Source organism: Neopelma chrysocephalum, unplaced genomic scaffold, assembly GCF_003984885.1.
Source record: "Neopelma chrysocephalum unplaced genomic scaffold, ASM398488v2 Primary Assembly neopelma1_63, whole genome shotgun sequence".
NCBI lineage: Eukaryota > Metazoa > Chordata > Aves > Passeriformes > Pipridae > Neopelma > Neopelma chrysocephalum.
The window spans coordinates 9,089,576-9,114,873 of NW_020897720.1; the positions used below are offsets into that span (position 1 = coordinate 9,089,576).

At 43.3% G+C, this 25,298-nt stretch overlaps 1 protein-coding gene across 5 annotated transcripts in view; it reads right to left on the reverse strand.

Annotated features, from left to right (window-relative positions):
* The window catches only part of SGCD (sarcoglycan delta), a 314,527-nt gene that overhangs the window by 115,793 nt on the left and 173,436 nt on the right, over window positions 1-25,298 (reverse strand). For all 5 annotated transcript variants that reach the window (XM_027682409.1, XM_027682411.1, XM_027682413.1 and 2 more), the window contains exon 3: window positions 7,992-8,177. In XM_027682409.1, coding sequence (XP_027538210.1) covers window positions 7,992-8,177 — 186 coding nt within the window. The remainder of the gene's footprint in view (window positions 1-7,991; window positions 8,178-25,298) is intronic.

Sequence of the window (25,298 nt, forward strand, 5' to 3'; positions counted from 1 at the left end):
CTGAAAAGCTGATGGCTTTGCAGTTCCAGTACAAGTGGAAGGAGGCATGGAGGCTACTCCAAACAGCACCTCAGCCTGAAGGCAACCACGCAGAAGAAGTGCTTCAGAAGAATTATATTTTTGTTACAGCAATGGCTGCTGGGTTTTGAAAGCCTAGAAGGTCAATGCTCTCTGCTGTGCAGAGAGTTCAGGAGGGATGTTGGGAAGCTTAGAAGGAAAAAAGGAGCTCAAGGAACAAGAGAAGCAGCAGTGGAAAACTTACTCTATGGCTCAGCATGGCATGTCATTTCTGTGTGGATTCCCAAATTAAATCATTTTTCCTACTGTACTGTGAGAATATGGGGAGGGATCAGTTTGTAAGCTGTTCAGAGGAATCACTGATTATCGACATTTTAGAAGCAAGCTTGTTTTTGTTCTTTCGCACATTTATAATAATACCTTTTACATGTTCTCTAAGAGACAAATCTATCTCTGCTTCAGAACTGCTAGTCTGAAGATCTTTTGTTGGCACTGAGATGAATGTTAATAGGAAATATCTTATTTCTTTAGATGAGAGAGAAGCTGAGAACAATCCCCTCTGGAGGGAGGTGACAGGAGGCAGGATGTGGGATCAAGAGTTTATGACTCACCCCCTGCACAGCCCACCCATGCCCTCATTGCTGTTCCCTATCACCCTGTGAGCAGTGTTAACCCCTCCTGGGCTGTTAATGCTCCCCATCGTGCTCCCCACATCACAGGATGCAGGGCCCCAGCAGACAGGACCCTCTCTGCTCACAGGCAGAAATGCCTGGAAACGAAGCATTATGCCAGAGACCAAATGATCACCCTCACATTGCAAACCACCCAAATCCCTGCCACTCTCCCCCCTTCTCCATCTTTTTGTATCCCAAACAAAGCCATCCCATATTTTGAATGCAATGAGGTGTTTTTCTGCTGTGGATGTACACAAGACCAGTTATTGAGGCTCAAGAGTCTGGCCCATACAGTGTCTGCCAGATGATGGTTTGCCTGTACCCATGCACTGAACTGCAAGTATGATGAGATGTGTATTGCTGAGTTTTCAAAAGCTTCCTTCAAATCAGAAGTAGTAATAACCAAGAGATGCTGGATCCTGAGGTACCTGGCTGTCAGGGCTAAATTCTCTAACGTCCAGTAGGAAAATAGCACCAATAAAAACTTTTTCTGGAATGGGACATTTATAATATCTCTCACTTCTGGTGAGATGTAAGTACAGAGCTTATGCAGCAGCTTCTTTCACAGTAGAGATGCTAATAAATAAGACTGCTTTGTTCTGCCTCTGAAAAATTCAGAAACTAAGTATGTTTGAGATATTCCTTTCTCCTGGATGCATAGTTCTGTTCAGATGGCTATGAACAGTGGCAGAAACATCTTAGAACTGAGAGCTGGAAGCCTGTCCATTGAGATGGAAGCACATGAAACCCAGCCCAAAATGTTTGAGGGGAAAGGTCCATCTGCCATCATAACACTGTACAACACAGACTGCCTTGTGCCATTGTCAGAGAAAAAACCCAAAGAATTACCCAAGTGATTGCAGTGCAGCATATGCAGCTCGATTTAGTGGTACTAGTACAAGACTTACTATTTCTTTTTTTTTTCTTTTTGTTTTTGCTCCCATGGCATAATCTGTCAGTGTATCCAATGCCATGGCAGGCCTCTGAAAAACTCAATGGTTCATCGGAGAGTAGAGACAATGAGGTAAAAATATGGAGAGCTTTCATCACTTTTCGTTAACAAGGAAGAAGAAAGTTTATGTGCTTGTGCTGGCTGAGGAAATGTGGTTATTAGGATAATAAAAATGAAATATTATCAGAGACTGAGGTTTCAAAGGTGTAGCACTAGAAGAAACTGATGCACTATAACTCAACAAGTCACCAGTACCAAATGATTCATACCATGGGGGATGCAGCAGTACACGGGTCAAACTTCTAATAGCTTCACACAATAACCTATTTAAACTGACTATATTATTCTAAACTACAAATGAGTGAAGGCAAAAATGGTACTATATGTATCTTTAAAAGAAGATAAGTAATCCCAGTTGCTTTTCATGCAGAAACACAAAACCCACAGGGAATAAAATTCAGATCTCTAAAAAATAGTAAAAGAAAAGCATAGCACTTTTTTCCCCTCAATCTAGAGGAAAGAAATTAGAAATTACTGTAAAAAAACCTGCAACTAAAAAGCATTACAGTGAAGAGCTTGATCCACTGATGTCAGTGCCAAGATTCCAGCTAAATTCCAGTCGGTAAGGATTTCACCTGTAGGAACTTCCTCACTTGATAGTACAATCACTCATAGTATTGCTGGTGTTGTCAGACCACTACAAGATTAACATCTTTATATCAGAAGATGCAGTCCATGTGAATGAGGAAAGAAGGGAAATACACAAAGCTCTTGGGTCATGCAGGCAGTCTCAGAACAATTACTTGTTTTATAGAAAGAGCAACATGAATTAGGATGGGAAAGGGCACAATTTTGTATGTGTGTGTGTGTGTGTGAGGGGGAAGGTGAGAGAGAGGAGATTCCCTCTTAATAAAGATATAGTAATATTAATTCTAACTCAAACCAGTTTTAGCTGACTGATTACAGTTGCCCTGCAAAGCCTGAAAAGTGGAAAAGATTTGTTTCCCATATTGGCCTTACCATTGCACCTAAAGAGACCCCAGAGAAATCATGTCAAGGGAATATGAACAGCACAGCCTTTTTCTTCTGAGGCAATCTTTAATTTAAAAAAAAATAAATTAGAAGAAAGTCTACTCCTTTAAATCTTTAATAGAAGAATCCTGCCTGTTAGGGCAATGAGCTTTCCTAACTCTAATCCATCTTTACTGCTGTGTTATTACCCCACTGTTTTCCTGTAATTGAAATGTGGCAGGTAGTTTACACACAAGAGGGAGTAATTGTATTGGAAATAACCGTTCATAACCAAATTTTAAAAGCTCATTTTTCATATCAACTTTTAATAAAGAATGCAAGATAATAATGATATTTAGCATTTGTGCCACCTACAGTAGCATTTTGTCTCTCTAAATTGCCAACATTTCATTCAACGATGCTAAAACAGATCCCTTCAGCAATGAACACAGCCTGAGGCAAAAAAAGGAAAAATCTGAACAATTGCAGTCATTTGTTCCTGTTCAATTAAAATAATAAAATATGGTTCAACCTCATGCTAAAGTGTGTAAACCTTCAAAAAAACCTCGTGTGGTTATGGAAGGAGAACAAAGAGTTGGCATGTGGTGTGGTTTGGGACTCTCCAGGCTCAGCCTGACCAGGCCAGGGGGAAAAGATTCCGCTCTCTGCACCCAAAGGAAAGTCCACCCTAAAGTATGTCTGTAAGTACCACATTTACATGTATTATAAATACCCCCAGGGATGGTGCTCTCCCAGTTTGGAGGAACATGTTAAGTTTGGCTCACGAAGGGACTCCTGAATACCAAGTTGCAGAATATTTTCCTTACAAAAACTAATCTGAAGCCTTCACTTTATATGATCTTTAGAAGACAGCTCTCCAGGAATTTCAAGCCTTGCAAGCTGATTAGGGGAAAATATTATTTTTCCATTTATTACAGTTTACAGTCTAGCAGAACCTGCCACTATATAGGACTACAGGATGTCATATGCAAACAGCTGCTGTCCCAAAACAATAAAATCCAAACCAGGCTAACAGGAGCTATGGATAGAAATACCAGCGAAGGGCAAAGGAAAAGCAAAGATCTGAAGTGGTTTGATGGGTGGACAAGTAGGTGGGTGTTTGACATTTAAATACAGCTGCTACAGGACACAGTTTTCATCTCTCCTGTTTATAGCTCTGCCTGCTGCCTAACAGACTATAAAGGAGTACTAATGGATAGTGCTTCAGATTCCTAACACCATTTAAAATACCAAGCATTGTGTGCTACCCTTGTGGAAAGAGGTCAATGCACTGTCATCGCCCATTATCTGAGCTTTCTAGCCTTGTACTGCTTAAAATAAGGATATTGGTTTGCTGTGTTTATGTAAGCACATCTTTTCTTGTGATATTCAGAAGCTAATACAAGAGGAAGCTTTCAAAAAATGTTTTAAACTCACTAGTAATAGCTGAAACAGAGATCATCAGTGGGCAGCATAAAATATGCATGTGCTAATATGCACAGTCATGGGCAATCCTGCTGCTAAAGAGCTACATCACGATAAAGAGGAAGGGTTTTAGAGCTCTGGTTCAAGCCTTACAATTATGTTGGTACATAAGAACCCTTGCAGGGGCTGTGCCCACCTCAGCTGAGCTGTCGAGCTCGAGGTTGAGTCCACCACAGCTGGAGGTTGACACAGCTGGAGGTTGACACAGCTGGAGGCTGACACAGCTGGAGGCTGAGCCCTCCACCCCACCAGTGGGACAGCAGGACACAGCCACAGCCTTCAGACTTGGTGGCTCAGTCACACATGCAGCCCACAGGCATTAACATATTCTCCCCAAAATCAATATATGCAAACCATGCAGTACTACCAGGCTTGTCCAAGACCTGAATGGAGTTCCTTCTACCAATATATCATCGGAAAGTTGAGCGCTGGATGGTGGTTTCTACATCAATTAGGTTAGGCCACCTTTGTGGTACATTTGGGTTTCAACCCAAATTGGCGGCTTTAACCCAGATTCATTCCGTGGTTTGGCTTAAAATCCAAGCAAGGTTTAGAGGTAGCAGCCTTCCCAGAGCTTCCCACAGTCCCAGAGCAGCACAGCCAAGATGTAAATGAACAGGGTAAAGGAACTGTGTGTGGGAACCAGCTGTGGGACAGGCAGATGACATTTGAGGTCCCCTCTAGACCTGTTTTTCATAGGGCCTGAGACTGATAAAGGCATTTAAAACAAACTGAGTATCAAATAACACAGGAAAAATGAAGGATTGTGCCAGAGGACAAGCATGATACTGCCTTGACAGCCCCATGTAAAAGGCAATAGCCACACATAAATTTATTTAAGCCTTGAATATTCAGATAAAAGCAGAACCTAGAATAAATAGTGATGTCTTGCTTGTTAAAAGCCACTAATAGGAAGCTTATAGTTTGATTTCACAGAAGTTGTCTCCTGAACCACAAGCCAGTGGGGCATGTAGAGGACAGAGAAGTCAGGGCTGGACCGGGAAGTGGAGTGCATGGATACTGCTAGAACATACATGAGAAGGTTTGGTTTTTTTCCCTGAGATTGTCTTGCTTCATCTCCTCCCCCCTTCTCTACTCCCCACTATCAGCATTTAAAACACCCCCGAGTTTTCTTGAGCAGGTTTGCTGTGCTCATTAAAATACTGTGAGCACTTATTGGCTATAATGAGCATTATTAAATTCTGGTAAGTGCCAGAACTGTTCTGTGGAGTTGAACAGACTCAGATTCTGGAAGGAGAGGTGGGAAGATACTGGAAACACTCTATTTTCTAGAAGAATAGAAACACAAATTTTCCCCTTCTTTTTGCTCTGCAAGCACTGGGGTAACTCAGACCTGTTAAGCAGCAGCTATTGCTTACTGACTACTCAGATCATTTCCCTGCCTCAGAAGGACTCTCAGCTCCTCTTATCAGAACAGGAACAAATTAAAGATTTTTCCATATTTGCATCTGCTCATTTGATAATTCTGCTACATTTGTTACTTAGAGATAAAAGTCTGCCTCTAAAAATTCACTTAGCAAAGTGGTTTTCTCAGCCTCAGGGAACGGTGCAGGACGGATTGCAGAGCAGGATCCAAAGCAGCTGGCGAGGCTGCAGGAGCAGCAGGAGATCAGGAGATGAATGGGTGCATATTGGGGCAAGGATCACATTTTACATGCCCAGTTCTTACATTTATTTCCAATTGGCTGTGTCAGAGACACGCACCCTGACTAGTGTGGCCTTGCCTACAGCCACAAAGCTGTTCCCACTGCAGGACTCAGCATGACTGTCTGTGTTTTACCACCAAAGGCCATCGCCTACCAACATTAGTAGACATGAATTAACTAAAACCATATACAAATATACTTTACCCTGGAATAATCCCCAGTAATCAAAGGACAAGTAAGGAAACAGAATCAGACAAGAAACTGAAAATCAGTGCATCCCCTAAAAAGCCAGTGTAAATCCTAGTAGGGTGGAGAGAGCTGCTGGAAGTGGGAAGTCTCTGTACATATCCCTGGGAGACGACACTTCAGCATGTGGCCTGCAAAATGCAGTGCATCACGAGAGGGCAGTGAGGGAGGAAACAGGAGCGAAGTTCACCTGACTTCCCAAGCAACCTCTAGAGAGTTGACTGACCACCAACAAACAGCAAAAAAAGCACAGGACTGACACACTGAAGTTACGTTATTACAAAGAAATAAAGTTGTATTCCTGAAAAGTGATATTTGAAATTCTGTTATTTTGTTCTTGGGTTGATACCCACACCACTTCTGTGTGACAAGCATATGACCAACTCTTCCATCACCTCAGAAATACCTATTTTTCAAATACATTAATCTAAAGACCACAGTTCAGCATGAAATGGGTATCAAAATAAATTTCACAAGATTAAATAACTGGTTTGGTTAAGTATTAATTGCTCCAGTTTGGTCACTCTTTGCCCACTCACAGGAGCTTTTTGTGGATTACTGCTTTATAATTGCTTGCTCCCTAAGCACACATGCATTGCAATTTTCTGCACACCTTGACAGCTTCCTGGTTACAGAAAATGAATGCTACATGTTCCCCTGACATAGCATTTTATCTGCTGGATACAGTAAACCAGAGATTGTTTATTCAACTTCTCATGGCCCATTAATGACATAATGTAGGACGCAGCTGTTCAGGACTGCACAAGACCAAGGCAGAGAAGGAAATGCTGTGAGACTCCAAACATGCTGCTCAAACCAGAGCCTGACTGGGAAGGTCCTTGGAAGTTGTCTAGGGGAATTTACCCTTACAGCTCTCGCATGAAGTAAATACAGGATTAAAGCTGAAAACTTAGTTTCTCCTGAAGACTCAAATGATCTTAAAATATCCCCATCTGGGCAAGGTGGCAATGACTGCTTTGAAGAAAGGACCAATCATTTCATTTTCACTCTCCTTGGCCAAATTATCTACTGACAAACTAAGACCTGTCATATATAAAGGCTCACAAGCCCTGGAAGTGGGGTGTGCCTGGTTTGTCATGTCCTGACTTTCAGTGTGTGTGAGCAGGAGATGTAAAGCTCACTCTGTAAAAAGACAATTCAAGGTCAAGGCACGTCTTGAGATCTCAAAAGGAGTTTGAACAGACTTTAAGTGATGCACAAAGTGCTCTGGGCCCGGAAGGCACCATCTGCCCCACTGCAATCTACTTCCCAATACAGCTGCCCAACATTTTACTAGGGACTTCTGGAAGGCTAACCCTGGCCAAGGAGCAGGAGGCAGCAAGGGAGAGCTGCTGACAGGACTGATGTGCACCTAGCACAGCATGACAAGGACAAGGACGTGTTCCACCTAAGTACCACACCTAGGCAGCTACTCTGTGAATTTTATTTCTCTTCATGAAGCTTCCAGAAGCACACCATTATGGGACAACATGAATTTTCCCCCCCAAAAAAGCAAATCCAGTTTCTAATCTTCCCAGTCATGGAGAAAAGCAGGAAAAGTCTAAGAGAAAGGCTCAAACCCATCCTGGCTTCCACACCCCAGTTCAAAATAACCAATTTCAATAATCTTAAAACACTTTATGATTGAAATTTAAGTAGGATTGGTATACTGTTTACATATATACATCTATATATACATATATAGCAAGTAAGAGGAATGTGATTTTCAATGCTGAACTGATTCCTCAGCTTGGCAATACTGCAGACATCTCCAGCAGAAAGAGAGGATCACTGGGTAAATTTGCTCTTCCCTGTAATGAGGATTATCCATGGCTACTAAACACCCCATTATGGAAGCTGTGTCTGAAGTCATGCTCAGAGAAAAGACCATCACCCCCCCTCATCGTCCCCAGACCTTTCAGGGTAACCCCTACTTACAATTGTGAAGTTCATAACCTTCAGAATCCAGATGGTCATAGCAAGGTTCACCAGGATTAAAATCATTAGGAGCAGCACAAAGAAATAGAGGCATCTCTTCCTCCAGCCATAAATCCCCACTTTGTATACCTGGGGTCCTTCTGAGGTCTGCATGGTGCTCCGGTGCGCGTACTGTTCCTGAGGCATCTGAAACGATCACAGAGAAATCACCACGTGTATTCAGTGGCAAGAGAAAGCTGATGATAAAAACTGCTCGTGTCTGTGCCTCCTAGAGGGTTTTGTTTTTTCTTTTTCAGAGTTTACCGGCTGGGCAGCAGCTCTTTGGATACCTTGGTTCTGCGTTATTTTTCCTTCTGCTTGCTGCATGCAGAAACATAACAAAAGAGAATTTTATGTGTTAAATGTGTATATCTATATTTATAAATACACGTAAGCACGCTGTCTAAAGGTATCCTACAGAAATCACTCTGGAGTGACTTTGTTCACTGCCCCAGGTTTTGCAAGGCAGGCACTCCAGGGCCTCTAAGGATCCTGAGGGGAAAATTTTGCATGCGTTTTGTAAAAGCAGTTGAGTTCAGCAGTTTGTTTGGAAGATGCAATATGACTTCTCAGAGGTTTAATTTAAAAAAAAAAATCATCTCAAGCAAAATCATTCCTTCCAACCACAGAAAAAAAGGCAAAGGGGAAATGTCTGCCTTTCCCCTTACCGCACTCTAACTTTGCCTAAACAAGTTAACGTGAAGCACAAGTTTCTCCAGTTGCCACATCCCTAACAAATTATCCCCAAGTATCTATGCTGGTTTAACAAGGACTCTGATATCCTGAGAGGGTGGGCCTGCTTAGACAACATCAGAGGCCAGAACTATGGAAAGAGGGAAAGAAGGAAAGAAGGAAAGCCGGTGCTGAGGAAAGCAGTGCGGCAGCATCCTCAGGAAGAAATGCTTTACAGCTCCCCATGGTGAACAACTTCCCCCTCCTACAGCCTGGTACCTGACCGGCTCCAGGCAGTCAGGGATCTGGCTGCCCTCACCAAGGATGTAAAAACATGGATGCTTTTAAAGGGCATCACAAGGAGCTGGGACAGGGGCGCAGATCACAGCCACCTCCCACTGGCTGTGTGCCACCAGCTGTGTGCGCACGGGAGGGGGTCGTGGAGGTATTTGGTGCCACTTGAATGAAAGTATTCATGTTCTCACCCTTCACATTGAGGTTCTGGAAAGCCACTTTCACAGCCTTCCCCAGGGATTGGTTTCTTATGTTTTCAGGCTTTTTTTGATGCGCAGGCTGAGGATATAATCTCTAGTAACACACAGCTTGCTGAATTTTTTGCATTTTAGACTCTAGACAGATAAGAACCCTCCAAAGACGTTCTTGCACTACTAATTCCACATCATGAGCGCCTTCCTCAGTATCTGGCACTCACGTTTCTATGCAGTGAGTTACAAAATTTACATCACAGGAGGGAACAATTCGAGTTCCTCTGTGGGAGTGTGATCTGTGAGGTGAGAATGAGGCAATGGTAGAAATGAGATGCTCGTCGGGGAGAGGAGCTGGGTCACCAACAAACACACAGACTTGGAGAGAAACAGACCTTTTCACACTGCTACAACCACTCTGATCTGTACAAAGGGAAAACTTACACAACAATAAATTACAGAGTTTCCACTACCTGGGGGAAATTATAACCACAACTACTGTACAGTCGAGGATTTTATTGCCTAATATTTTAACAGAGTATCCTGGAGAGCACATATTAAATGCAGCTTCTCCCTTGGAGAAAATGAATAAATTGCATTGCTAACCCTCTCAAACCATGGAAGAGGTTTGACCAAGGAGAAACAATATGAAATATCCAGCTAAAAATACCTCTTTATTGCAAAACTTGTTTATTCACTTTATCTCTTTCCTGCTCTCGCTCCTTTTTTTCTTTACTTGCAGTCTCTAGGATGGAGAAAATAGCATATCCAGCTGGGGCAAAACTTTACAGACATCAAAAGAATTTACAGCAACAGAACACAACCACAAAGAGCAACTTGCATCCATGCAGAAGCCTGGTGTTGAGAATTTTTCCAGTTCTGATAAAATATTTAGCTCACAGCTGCCCTAGCAGAGACAGAGCAACTGAAGTACTACAACACTCATGACGAGCAAGACTTAGTAATACAGAATCAATTTAAAACAAGAAAATAACTCAGCAATTGTAGATAGCATGTTCTTTCTATACAGACTCTCACAAAGCCACATTTAAAGCAATATATGATTTCTAGCTAGTGTTTTCTCCCTGAATTGTAACTGCTACCAAAAAAAAAAAATGCTCATGTCTGTAGTTTTCCAGGAAGAGGAGACAAAATGACGGACACAGAGTGCTGAGGTGTGTTAAACCAACGAGCAGAATAAGAAGGTCTGCAAGGCAACTACACGTGGAACCAGCTATATCCGCTATCAATAATCTGTACTGTGTGGGAGGGAGAAGTATGCTAGTCATAATTTACATTTTGGCAACTTTTCCTGACTCAAACATTAAAAAGAATTAAGGCACCAGAAGAAAACAGTATTGCTGTGAAAGAACATCTAGTGTCTGCACTTGTTAGGTGATATTCCCCCTTTCAATTACTGAACTAAGAGGAAAGGTGACAGCTGCTGCTCACTAGGATTCTTTTCTTCTTCTTCAGGAAAATACTAGGAACCACCACTTAATTTTGTAACAGGAGAGAAAAGATAATACTGAAATAAATATACAAATTGGAAAGGAGAATGACACCTTCCAAAAGTCAAACCTAAAAGTGTCTGCCTGACCTGAGAGGGGTTAAAGACACACGTGCACACCACTGGACCACTACCACTGCATGGACAATCCCATCTACAATACAAAAAATGCAGCATGCCAAATCTTTGCAATTTAGCCACAGACAAGACAACCATGAGTACAAAAGCACAGCCTGGAACCTGGGTAATTCTCCAAGGAGTTCTTGGTGCTGCACAAAAAAAAGTAAAATAAAAGGGTAATAAGTTTTTGCACAAGAGCTGTACTCTGATTCCTTATATATGAACACTGCAAACAGGGCCTGAGACAAAATCCAGTCCACTTAGAAAAGCTATTCATCCTTTTGCTTTAGCATACCTTAGAGATATGGCCCATGACAAGACAGATATATTTGGTTTTTTAAGGCCACTGGAAGTGTCTTGTCACCACATATGCTGATCTGCACAGGCTGCTCGCTGAGTACTTCTGCAGAGGAGCTTCAGCACTTTCCTTCAGTAAAGCTGAAACCAGGCTCAGTCAGCTGAGGCACCATAAACCAGAACTGGCACCGAGCTTCCAAAAATCCCACCTGCCCTCACCAGTTAAGGCAAATCTTTGTTCCATGCCTCTCTCCCTCCTCCCACCATGTCCTCCTGCCCTGGCAGAAAGTTTCTCACTCAGGATGTGCAACCCACAGTAATGATTCACCAGGCAGAAAAGTGTTTTACATGCCCAGGAATGAATAAATACCTTTCCCATACAAACCCCGGTGCTGTAACATTCCCTGGGCATGCTGGCTCTGTAGGCTTAGTGAGGGCCATGAGCAGGGTGAGGTGTAGCACATGGAATCAATAATGTTTCTCTGCCATGGGGGTTTCTTTGATCAGCACTTAAATGAAGTATGTTTAGTAAAAGAACAATTTTAAGCTCAAAGGGGATGCAATCTGGGAAGGTGGCTTCTCTCTTACAAACCCTCTTGAAATTTGCTGCTGAAAATGTCCTAGAGCTCATGGACAGCAGCTCACTGCAGCAGGGACTGAACACCCCTGAGCCTTGCACAGCCGACAGTCTCCCCTCCCGCCTGCTTGCATATAACTGAGGTGTAACAGCTTCATCAGAAAAACAAAGAGCATCTGACCCCAGGCTAACCTGAAGCATGGTGATGGGAACATGTTTCTAGAGATGAGAGAAGGGTTCAAATTCCCTCAGGTCTTGGACCTACATCTCCCACATTCGCCCTCTCTTTGTGTCCGTATCACCAACATCCTCTTCTCTTTCTCTTTGTTTTCTGAAACAGAAACCTTTTCTTTTGGGCTGAAATAAGCTAAAAAAAAACACCTAAAAACCTTCAGAGGTGCTCTCTGCCATATCACTGGAAGGCAATGTACTTGTATTCACTGGCTGTAAATGCTCCGCAGATTCATCCTCTTTAATTTCTCTGTCTTTTAAGTGCACAGTCTCCACCAGGTTCAAAAGAACAGACATTTCTGGAGCGTGACTGAGAACAAAACGTGGCAAAAAGAAGAGTGTTTTGAGCCATCTATCAATGAGACATTTTGCATCTCTGCTCCCCATAAAACTCTCTCAAGTTTGACACCCCCAGGTCTCTTAATCCACCAGTTTCATGGCCCAAATTTGATTTATGGTCCTGCACATGGGTCAGACCACAGACCAGATCTCCATATAAAAGACCAGGCTTTGGAAAATTACGTCTAACTTCCAGCTTGGCCAGCAAGGGCTGAGTACTGCTGAACAGCCCAAGGGATGAAAAACTTGCTGGGATAGTTTAATCTCACAGCACTTTTTTCCAGGACCATCTAAGCCATGAAACTGGCCTCTTCTACACTGATAGGTGTGCCAGTATGGACTCTTTCACTGTCATTGGTGCCCCCAAAGCTGAAATCTTCATTCTCTGCTTGTCCCTCTGCTTCTGTCAACAATTTCTGTCCCTCCACATGGGGAGCAGTTCTTCCATGAGTTGGGAAGACCATCCTCACTCAATGCCCACTTCTCAGGTATCACCGCTATGTGATATGTGTCCAGAGAGACAAAAAATAAAAGGAAACATCCCAAGGAATGCTCTCATCTTTTATAACTTGTCTCTATCAGTGGGGTACATCACATGTAGCGCTCTTCAAATATCCAGATTCTGGCAAACATAAGCATATGAACAAGCTCTTTCTGGTCTGCACAGTCCATTGGGGCATGCTCTGCCTAGTCCACTGGAAAATACCTCTTTTCCCATCCCCACCTCTTGTGTCTTATGGAAGTTGGACTCACTCAGCACGGGCAGCTGGGGAGACCTTGGGGATTCATCTCCTGGTACAGTATTTCTCATCCAGATCCCTCAATGCTCCAGGTTACCCCCTACCTCTAACATCTTGAAAGCTCATGTGATTTCCCCAGTTGCCAGGGCTGACAGCATTTCAGCAACAAATGTGCTTGAGGATAAGTGCAGTGCAAAAACCTCAGTTTATAAACCAGTAGCTCTGAGCAGATGGACTAAACCAATAAGCTGAACATAGGACTTCTGCTCTGCCCTGTCACTTCTCTGCATTCAAGGAGCACTTACAGTAAAACTCTAAACCTATTACAGTTTGCCAGAACAAACCAAAGCAACAGGCAGCTCCATCCCTGAATAGTATCCCCTAAACCAAAAGTGGTATTTTATTATGCTGCAAGAGTCTGTGAGCAATGTGATGTTACTTTTGCTTCTCTTCTCTGAGAAGGAGAGAAACATGTCTGCTTTCTTATTTATGAGTCTCTTCCAAATTTTAGACTTTCTTCTTGATAGTTACCTTGTCTCAATACTTTTTCAGAATCAAGAAGAAAATGGAAAGTTAGCAAGGAATAAAAAATTTCTGCAGTGAGTTCTTTTATGTATCAAGCCAGTCAACAGGGAATGTCTTTCACAAGATGCCCCACAATTTGTCGCGATACGTTCACGCTGCATGCAAACACCACACCAGCCTTGCTGCATTCACACGCCGGTTCCTCTGCACCACTCAGAGCATGTGAAGCAATCACAAGCCTCTGTCCATCGGTGCCAAGTTTATAAAAGCTCTTTCCCACTGGAGTGTCTCAAAGCAGGGTGAACAAATATGAGAACTACACCAAAATAGCCAGCAGCAGGTGTGACTGCGGGAGGCTCTGTGAACAGAAAGAGGAATATAATCAACTGAGAATCTCAAATCAGAGAGCAAGCTACAGGAGGTGATACTTTGCAGACTTCTGCCCCAACACACTCTCACCCCAAGTACCAAGAAAAAAAGTTATGGCTTGTAGAAATGTGCAAAGCAGGATCATAATATGGATTTATATGGCTGGAATCCAACCAGCATGGCACAAATTGAGAACTGTGGGCTTGAGCATGTGCCAGGATCCAGAGTACAGTCTCTGCAGTGATCCTGCTCACACAAGTTAAAACTTGTTCTGTGTATCTTCCCTCCATCATCTTCTCTTCACATGATGTACCTTCTGTGCTTATCTGTTTGTTCTTTTGGACAGACACATTTGCTTTCTGGTTTTCTCCTGGGAAAGACCAGGAGAAGGAATACATGTATTAGGGTGGGCTAATGGCTCTCTTATCTACATGCTTCCAAGATCAAGAGACCCTCTGCACTCTGTCCACACATGCACACACCCTTCAGTCCTCCTGGATTCAAAGCAAAGCTTGAATACTTGACCCAGGTGGAGCTGCAGAAAGGTCACTTCTGGCAGGGGGAGGCTCAGGAGCAGCTGCCAGATTTAGGGAGGAAACACCAACTCCCTTGACCAAACCCAACCCAGGGCATTGCAAAGAGCCTCTCCTGCCCTTCCTGGACTCACACCCACACACCAGTATCTCCACTGGGGTTCCATCAGGAATGGGTACAGCAAACAGCCCAGCTGGACACTCGGGACATCCCATGATCCAGACTGATCCCATACCTGATGAAAACCTACACTGCATGTCTCATACGCATGTGGGTCTGGAGCACCTCCACAGCCAGGCACATCAGTCCAGCCCTGGCTGCTGCTGGCTAAAACAGACATATTCCAGTCTTTTCATCTCTCTGGCTCTTCAGTGCTTATGATTAGAACTGGGAGGTGGGATGCTGCACGACCAGAGGCAGGAACTTGAATTTTATTTTATCTTTTTTTAAAGAAGCTTACAACTATCTTCTTCTTTTTTAAAGAAGAAGATAATAGGCTGACTGGGTGCCTAAATTAACAGCTGCTGAGAAAACCACTAAAGCTCCAAATCTGCATGGTAAGATGGCAGCCTGCGAAGGCTAAAGTAGTCCAGATCACGAGACCTTCATTTAACACAGCATTTTCACTGCAGGTGTATTTTATGCAAAGCAAACTTTGAGCTTATCAAGTCTCTTAGTTTTCATCATATGCCTACCCCTTCCACAGCTCATCTCTGTCCTTTCTCTCATTCCCTTTGCCCCCATCAGCCTCCAGGAAGCCACAGTACCTCCACGTCTCTTGTAGGATGCCCTTTCTGCACTCCAAACCCACAAAGTCCTCACTTGGCTCAAACCAACTTAACACACTTCAGCAGCATTACTGGGAGAAAGCTCTGGCCCTGCCACATACTCAGTCTGATGCCCTTTGGTGGAAAACCTCTCCTTGTCGCTAAAGTTTTTGGATTGCCAAGATGAATGGCTGTTTGAGCCCTGTAGGGCAGTCCTGCTGGATGCATGAAAAGCAAACTGTGGGTCTACTCCCATGAACCAGTCAGAAACGCTTTGCGCTGTCCCACTGTATAATTTAATATCCTTAATTCATTCCTTGTTGAAAGGAAAAAAAATCAACACCACCACAAAACGTAGCTGAAAAGCAATTTCAACACATCAAAAAACATTGCTCTGAAAATCCAAGGAAGAGGCACTAGCAGAGGCAAGGAAGTTTGTGAAGCGACGCGAGGCGGACTCCTCCTGACACCTCCATCCCCTGACGAACGCACGTTCCCAAACTCCCGAGCCCAAGCCTGCCATATAAGGTGCTGATATCTCTGCAAAGGCAAGACAAGCTTTAATGCTGCAACTAAAAGGATGAGAGAACATTGCCTAAATCTGGCAGGCTTCTAAAGAGAGAGCGAGCTTTTCATCATAAATGTTTCTTAAGTTATTTGGGGAAAGAAACGCAAATCAGAAGAGAAGTTGCAGAGAGAAGAGTCCCTAAATTAATGTTTTTCCGTCTAATCTGCTCTATGTGGCTTCTGACCGTGCTGTCTGTTGCAGTTTGCTCATGCTTTATAAAATACAGGAAAAAAATATGCAGAGAAATCACAAGGCAATGATTATTACTGAGTTACTGTCTCTCTTCACAAGCTTACTGTACTAGGAATTGCCAAACAACCCCCAGACAAACATGCTTTCAACTCATTAAACAACTACAATCCAATGTACTTATAAATGTATTTACCGTGGCCAAATCCCATTTTTCATCCAAATCTATGAGTGACACATGGTACAGAGCCAACCTTTTGGCGGCTTCAGGTTATATACATACTTATTGCCCAAAATGAAAAAGTTTGGGATTATTTGGGTATAGCGTTCCCTCAGTCAGAGATGCAGCGCGGGCGTTGCTTTGCCTGCAGCATTACTATCGACACAAATTTAGCCAGAAACCACCACCCAACCTCAAGCTGCTCCCAACCCTTCACAAACATGCCACAGCTTCCCATTCTTGACTTTCTTTTTGCTCTGAACAGCAGTCTGAAAGCGAGAAGCCCCTCTGCACGAGCACAAAAGAACGGCAAAATCCCCCCAGCCACAGCAGGACGGAGCACGGCAGCTCTTACCTCTCCCTCGGTGGTGGATGAACACACGGAGGGTGCGGGAGGCTGGCGAGGATGCAGCGCAGCGTTCAGAGCAGCACGAGGCCTGGCCTGTGCTCATGAGCTGCCCCTGTCAGATTTTCCAACAGCAGAATTGCAGCCAAGTCCCTGCCCATGCCTGAAGAATTTCCTGAACAGCATTCCCGTTCTTTTTGTAACTGCTTTGAAACCACACTGTCTGTACTTCAATAAGGCTTTGTCAGGCCAAGTTACAGCTACTGGGCTGGCTCCAGAGAGCAATTGAAAACACATGTGTTTTGCATTAAAAGCCCCCTTCTCCGCGCACACAGTCAGACACAGACACCCCCGTCCGCACTCAGCCCCAGAGTCTGCCTGTCTTGCCTTCACAGCTATAGAGCCAGCCATTTCAGTCAAAAAGAATAAAAAGGATTATGTTGGTGGAGATTTTCTTTGGGAAAAGGAAAAAGGGGGTGGGAGGGATCCCGTTCCCATGGATAACACCTCGCCCTGCCTCCTGTGTTCTGCTGGGATCAGTGGGTGACAGTTGCCCAGGTTAACAGCTGGTTTCACCAAACCCCAACAAGCAATGAAGCCAAGGGATTAAAATTTCAGTTCACCACTACTCTCCTCTTACCTTTGCCTCTGTCTCTTCTTAAACTATGAGAAAAGAAAGCATATTTTTAGCATCTCTAGACTCAGTTCAGCACATCAGAACTGTATCCTAATCTTGACACGTACTCCTGTATCTGCTTATACTAAAAATAATATAACTATTTTTGAGTACTTTCATCCCTCTCTGCTTTCCAGCTGTCCTAACCCTTAAAAATATTTTAAGCACCTTGCATCTCTTTAGAAAGAGCATTAACATTGCTCTGGCATTGGCTTAAGGAAAAGAAATAGAAGATATAATGTTATACCTTTAATCAGAATGGGTCCCAGTTCTTAAAATCTGTAATCATTTCCAGACAGCACCATGGGTCAAGGCAGCGAACGCGGGCTCTGCAGCTCGGGATGCCCTGCCTGTGGCATGTGCCCGTGAAGCGGAGCTGGAGTAGATGTGGAAACGCACATGGATGTCCCCCTTATTCCACCACGGCTAAGTCCCACCAAAGATGAAACACAGCAGCAGAGTTGTCAAGGTAACAATATAGAAAGGAGACAGTTTAAAGAGAGAGAGAGAGATTTTTCCCTCCTAATGTTCCTTTTCAAAACTGTGCACTCCACTTCTCTCGGGTTATTCTGTTCTGTGATTTACAGAGGTGTGGTGGCCAGGTGAAGTGTTCACAAGGGATAAATGCAGTGGTGATTAGAAGTAACTGAGAGCCCTAAGATCCAGCGGTCTTTGAAGGCAGTAGGAATCCTGCTGCCTTCCATGGGCTGTGGGTTTGGTCCATAGCAAAGACTCATTTACCCACAGAAAGGTGAGATTCTGCCTTCGCCCACCAGCAATGAGAACTTACAAAACCCACATGGGTTTCCTGTATTGAAAACCTGCAGTTCTTCATCCATCCAATCTGTTTTGAGGGCTGCTGTGGTTACACCACGCATGGCTCTCTCCTGCACTCTGCCCTACCACCAACACGCCCTTTTCTTACTCCTGCCCAGAGCCACACGCTGGTCAGCAATACTGCCCACGTGTCCTGGCAGAGTGCACAGGCCAGATGTGGGCAACCTGGACCAGCCCCTCAACTGGCCTCAGTGGGGACAGATGTGGACTATGATGCTACTTTGCAGAAGACAGGATGGTATGAAACCGCATGGTTATTTTGCCTCAGTTTTCCAGACTGCCAAAGAAAAAGCACGCACACAAGCCGCACACACAAAAACCAATGGTGATAGCATTTCACATATATTTGCACAGCTTGTGAGGAGTCAGTTTGTGCCAGAACAGAAACCACAGACTTTTGGATTACAAATCAGGAGAGCTATGCATGCAGCTAAGAGAGAGTCTCCTAAACGAGCTGCCACAGCAGTGATAATACTCTTTGGGTTGGCAACCAGTAACGGCTGAAACCACAACGGCGCCTAAAACCTTTGGAGTCTCTTGGTATAAATAAACTGAAACAGAAAAATATGAACTGCAGATTCACATAATTAGATTTTCAGTTGTGCAAGACAATCAGGCATCTGCAGAGCTGTTTGCAAGATGATAGCAGTCCGTGCCTTCTGTCTTAAATTTCCCTGTGGTCTTTATTCAGCAAACCAGTTATGTATGGGATAGGCAGTAACTTCAGTGGATTGACGTGTGTTTTGAGTTAAGCACATGCTTTAGTGCTTTGTGGGCCAGGACTTCTCATGGCAGCCTAGCTGCAGCAGGACCAATAGTCAAATTATTTAAAACATGGCAGTACAGTACTTTGAAATTACTCAGTTCTTTACACAAATATGGTAAATCAGTGGTTTTCCAATTTTTCTCACTGTGTGAACCCCTAAATATTTGACAAAGGTGGTGCCTACTCCTGTGATCATTTCATAGAGAGATTCCTATGTACCTTACAAAAAACTGTCTTTACCTGTCATTTTTCACAGTTCCCTTGGGAATAGTCCACAGGCCTCCTGTACGTCTGGGGACCACAGGCTGGAAACCGCCGCTGGAGAGAACTTAATCCTTTATTAAAAATCTAAGCGATCTCTTCTGTTTATGTGATGTACTTTCTATCTTCAGAATATTCATGTGAGCTAGTAGCATGCTGGCAGGTAGAGACATGGGGAGGTGACAGCATTAATATTGCATTTTTTCCATTGGCATAATTACTAGGCCAAGTCTATAAATATTTACATTAAATCTGTCAGGCATCACACCAACCTCACTGATAACTTCAGGGGTGTCTTACTGTAAACTGCATTAATGCCTCACTATTTTGTCATCAAGTAACACATAAAATGCTCCTTCAAGCTAAGCCACTTTGTGAAGGTTGTTTTTATCTCTTTCTCATTTGGGTACAGGGTTTAAAGATGCTTCAAGCATCAGAACTGTGGCTCAGGGACTGTTCTATTTTTCTGTTATTGAGCTATCATTCGTATTAGTGCTAGCACTACCAAAAATATATGAACCTTGCAAGCATAAACCTTAAGTTGATGTCGACATAACTATCTGCATAACTGCTATTATTTCTCAGAACTGGCAGGGTTATGAGGATTAAAAAAACCTAGTAGAGCTCTTTAGGAAGATGAAAACAAATTAACCCCCCTCAAAGCTTCAATATCTTTGCAGCTGGAGACTGCAACATGTAGGGACTTCCATTTTGTGCAGGAGATCCAACCCACCTGGATCCATGAATTTCTACAAAAGATAGGAAGGAAGTTTCTTCTTTACCATTTATACCTGTCCTGCATTTTGACATCCAGTATTTTCTAGAAGCAGCTGCAATTTATTTGGTATTTACTACTGAATTATCAATATTCATAACTAATTCCATTTAAAAATGATATCTATTTGCATAAAAATGCAACTTGGGAACTTTATGCTGTGCAGATTTCCAGGGACTCACTCAAGTATTCCCCAAACCTTCCTAAAGAAATCAGTACAAACCAAATATTCAGAAAGAATCAGCATGTAAATGCAGGTGTGTGTGCACCTGGAGTGGAGGAAGAAGTCAAAATGAAAATTTTAATATCTGAATGAGATAATTAAGCAATTCCTTGTTTGAGCTTTCCCTCCAAATGACTTTTTTAAATCCATTAAATTGCTTGAAATATCACAACAGAATACATATAAATGTTTAAGTATTTTTAAAGTCTCAACTGAAAGAAATCATCTGCCTAATTACTATTATTACTTTAAATCTCCCCCAGACTTGGACTCTTTTAAGAGATCTCTCGAGTACCCACGTGTAAAGAGAGAAGCCAAGACTCATTTCAGCTCCATCTCCTTAAATACAGAATTAAGGGAGCTGATGGATTAGAAAGTTAACTATTTTGGGTCAGGAACAGCAAGTGGAGGGAAGGCAGCTACTGGCATTCCTGATGGATTCACACAGCCTTGAGCATCCAGAGAGGATAGAGGGCAATGTAATGGAAAAGGAGGAGAGGAGGGGTTCCCCAAACTTGTGTAGCTAATGACAGTAGTTGTAGGAGCAGAATGCTTCACTGAAGGGAGAAAACCCATCCCTCTGTGTGTGTGTGTGCAGGGAGCAAGGGTCTGATTTGATGACAGGGAGCAAAATCCTATTTAAGTGCTGCAGCTGCAAATGCTGAAGGCACACAGGTCATCAGGTAATCACACACAGGGCTGAGATGGGCTTGTTGGACAAGTGAAAAGGAAATGGGAGAAAATGAAAAAGAACATGTGTGTGTGTGTGTGTGTGTGTGTGTGTGTGTGTGTGTGTACATGACCATGTGCTGAAAGCAGCCAGACCTGCAGTGCCTACATCCTCACCCACTGCTCTAGTTTCTTCAGAAGAGATAAATATGGCTACACTTTAGTAAGTATAAATATAGGTCTGGTTATGAGATGCAAGATCTGCTAATGTTTGGAAACTAAAGAGAAAGAAGGGCAGAGCTAATGCCACTGTGGCTGCTCTCACAGACAGGCACTCAAGGATGCTCTGAATTTCATGCAGATGAGAAACTCCACTAACAGCAGAGGTGACCCTGAAGTGGAGGCCTCGAATCACGTGACACTGAGTTATTTAGATCTGAATACTAAATTTTCCCCTTTTATTCATCCAGACTTAGCAAATAGTATGACAGCATAAACAAATCAACAGAAACACAACAAAAAATCCTGGTTTCATGGCAATGGTACAGATCAGCTGGGCAATGGCAGGTCATGGTAGGTGTCGGTGTCGGTTGCACAAGGCTGAAAACACAGTGTGAGGTGAAGGACTGATCTTTTATGAGAGACCAGAGCCAGAGAGCTGCTGCTCAGGGTCTGGACTTCAGAAACATCCACATCTCTGCTGCTGCTATGAGACGAGGATCAAAGTGGTAAAAAGTCATGACCAAAGGCAGGGACCCTTCCACTGCACAGGCTCAGGAGGGCTGGAGACAAGGAAGGGTGGAGGATGGAAGTATTCAGCATGTGAGAAGAACAACAGGCTCACGCTTAACTCTGCACACATCAATGTCTAACACCTACATTCAGAGCAACGTTCTCCTAATGGCTCTTTTCTCCTTAGGGTCCAAACCTGCACACTCCCTGAGCCCTTTTGCAGACTGCAGTGTTTCTAATCCGAAAGTTCTGTGCCATGCTCCTTTTCCCACAAAAGCTGCAGCAGTGTTTACCCATCAGCCAAAGAGCCACAGCCAAGACTTAATCCAGCCCACCCCTCCACCCCAACCACTGCTTTGTAATTACTCTGATGATTTCAGCCATTTTCAAGCTCTTCTCAGAAATAATTTAAGGCCAGCAGAGCTTGTTAATAGGTAAAATGGAAAGTGTTCCTTTTCATTTCTCCAGCAACATTAATGTAATTATCCTGAATAATTCTCAAACTACGTGGGCTGTAATTTCAAGGCAATATTACTATTACAGAGCCCTGTTCTTCCAGCCAGCACATGTCATACTCCCCATCCAGAGGTTATTTATCAATAATCGGAAAGGTCTTCATTTGCAAACAACAGAGCCTCTTCATCTGCAGCGTGACAAGGGAGCAGGATGGGTGTCACCAGGCAAAGATGTGCCACATCCCTGGCTTCTAATCCTCTGGCATGAGAAATGCAAGAAAATAAAAATAACCGTGAAGATTAATTCTATATGGATATAAGAGCAAATATTCAGTTGGCCAGGCCAATAATTGTCCTTCTATTAAAGACTTAGTGGATCCAAATTTATTACTCTTATCTGAGCAGCTCCACCCTTTGTTCTTTCAGAAATCAGGTTCAAGGCACAGAGTTGCTCTCTAAACTTCAGTTAGATATATACCCCAGCACAGAGACATCATCACCTCAGCCTGCAATAGTCATCTTCTGGGAAAGCATTTCAGTTTCTCTGCTAGGTCTGTTGTGGTGGAGATTTTTTGAGTACGGATGTACCACGCTGCTTACATCTGATGCAGAGCACAGTCGCTGGTCAGGCAGAGCTGTTCAGCAGCCTGTGCTCATCACAGCCTTTCCCTTTCCACTCCCAGCTATTTTTATTCTGCCAAGAAAGAAGCTCTGCTTGTTCTTACACTTAGGTATCCTATTATATCACAAAGTTTAACGCCACTCGATGTACCCAAATCTGGCTCCACAGAACAATTTTCGTGGGCAGCAGATCTGTATTTTCACAAAGCAATTAGCAGGACTCTTGCAGAACACTAACAAGGCAGACTGTCAGTCCGTCAGCAGTCCTGGACATTGCCATCTGTTTTAACAAGCTCTGGACAGTAAGATTTTGCATGATCCTGTTAGACTCCTGAGATGAGCAGCAGTGACCTTCATCCATAATCTCTGATCCAGAGGAGAACTGTTGCCCTCCTCTTCCCATGACAACACTAGCTGCTCACCATCAGGCTACAACTAGATAGACCTAGATCAGACTAGATATAGTTGAAGACATTTTTTACAGTGAGGGTGGAGAGGCACTGGAACAGCTTGCCCAGAGAGGTGGTGGAATGGAAACACTTAAGGCCAGGTTGGACAGGGCTTTGAGCAACCCGATATAGCTGAAGATGTCCCTAATCATTGCAGGGGTTTTGGACCAGATGACCTTTAAAGGTCCCTCCCAATGCAAAAGATTCAGTGATTTTAAAACCTGATGTACAAATCTGCTCAAGAATAAGCAGCAAGGAGACAGCAGTTCTGGTAATCAGAATGGTGAGCGATCTTTGGCCAAATTTTGCAAATTCTTTCTCTCTGGTTATATTCTGCAAGAGGTGGTGAGATACATGCTGTTCATAAAGCAGCTCCTCCTGACAGTATGCAGACACTTGGAGCTGTATCAGAATAAAGAATGATTATGCTTATATATAAACAAATGCACACATGCACAGATACTCACATATTTTCAGTTTCAACAGAGAATGAGGGGGAAGGTTTAAAAAGCAAGTTGATAGGAAAATTAAGCTACACTGAGATTGTGTGAGCCAGAGGGAGGGGAAAAAGACGCAATGGTTTGAAAAAGAAATACGTGTTTGTATGTCAGCAGTCACGCCTGACCTTTGCTAGAGAACTCAATATGACACAGGCATACTGGTGAGGATATTTACTCCAAGGACTATGAAAAGGCCATTGTGCAAAAATTCCAGACTTGGATTTATCTGCAGAGATATACTCAAGGGCCTCTCAATCTCAGCATCTCTGCTTATTTTATTGGCCGGATGTCGCAAAGGGTAAAAAACTCTTTATTTGGGAAATCCCTTTATTTCTGCAGCTATTACCCCTCCATTTCTGAGAGGATTCCTTGTGCTTTCCCATACCTAACCACTTTTTGGAGCCTGGGCTAGAGGGTTTTCCTGTGTGTTCAACAGCATCCTTAAGGGCTACAATGTCCAAGAAAGTTGATGAGACCATTTGCACTTGGTCTGCTGTCCTCTTCCAAATGCTTACCTCATTCAGCAGCTGGTAAGGCTTACCCTCACTGCAGTATCAGAGAAGGCTGCTGCTGCTTTCAAATCTCTCTATGAGCCAAAGATTCATGCTAAGGATTTCTGTAAAAATGTCTGGTCCCATAAGAGTATGAAAGAAAGAAACAAATGTCCTGTCCCTTCCTCCACAGAATGGAGAGCCAACATGCTATTGGGTTCCTGGCACCATGTTTTTATCCTACAACCTTATAGTTATGTTCTTGGATTACTTGTGAGCACAGTGACCCCAACAGCCTCCACTAGCACTACACTGCAGAAATCTTCACTGCAGAATTAGAGGAATGGACTTAAGTTTTGGCAATATTTGTTTCTACATGGCAGAAAAATGAGAGGTTCATTGCATGACTCCCCTGTGTGAGCGAACATATCCTGTGGTTTGGCAGCCACAGGATCTTTTTTTCATTAGTAGGACACAGGGAAAACCTTGCCACATTTGTATATTTTGAAGTGAAATTTCATCACTGCTGTGATTAATGTTAACGTCATTTCTGCCCCAAATTCTCCACTCGCTCAGGCTAAAAATAACGTCCTGGATTTCCTGATATTGTCCAATGAGAATCACAGAGGGAGAGAGAGCAAGGAGAGGAAAGGAGAGAGAGGTGCTCTGTGTCTTTTCATCTAGACTTTCTTTTTGAGCACAGTAGCTGTCAGGAAGGTAAGAGAGATGTTCCGTTCTAAAATGTGAGGAATTTTACCTGCCCACTTTTCTCCCCAAATAACGACAAAAGTTTATGTGCATGATTTTCAAAGAGTAGCACAGTTTTCATGTTATCCCTCACTCAAAATATATTTTCAATTACAGTTTAACTCTATGAAATCACTAGCTGGTAATTAAATTAAATTAATTAAAGAAAGGTTATTTACTTTTTCTTTTTTTTTCTGAAGTGCCCGTGTGGCTTATTCTCATCATCCAGACCTGCCCCGCCTTCTCCGTTTCTGTGGGTTAGGGGCAATCTCACCCTACTCAAGCTCGAGTGAATTCTCCCTCCACAATGGCAGAACACACACAAAGTGAAAAATTAAATCCTTTTCCCACAAAATCTGTTTTCAAATGCAAAGATGAGGGTCTAGAGGGGAAGCCATACAAGGGGAGGTTGAGGTCACTTGGTTCAGCCTGGAGAAGAGGAGACTGAGGTGAGACCTCATCACAGTCTATAGCTTCCTCACGAGGGGAAGAGGAGGAGTTCTTATCTCTTCTCCCTGGTGACCAGTGACAGGATTCAAGGGAATGGCCTGAAGTTCTCTCAGGGGAGGTTTAGGTT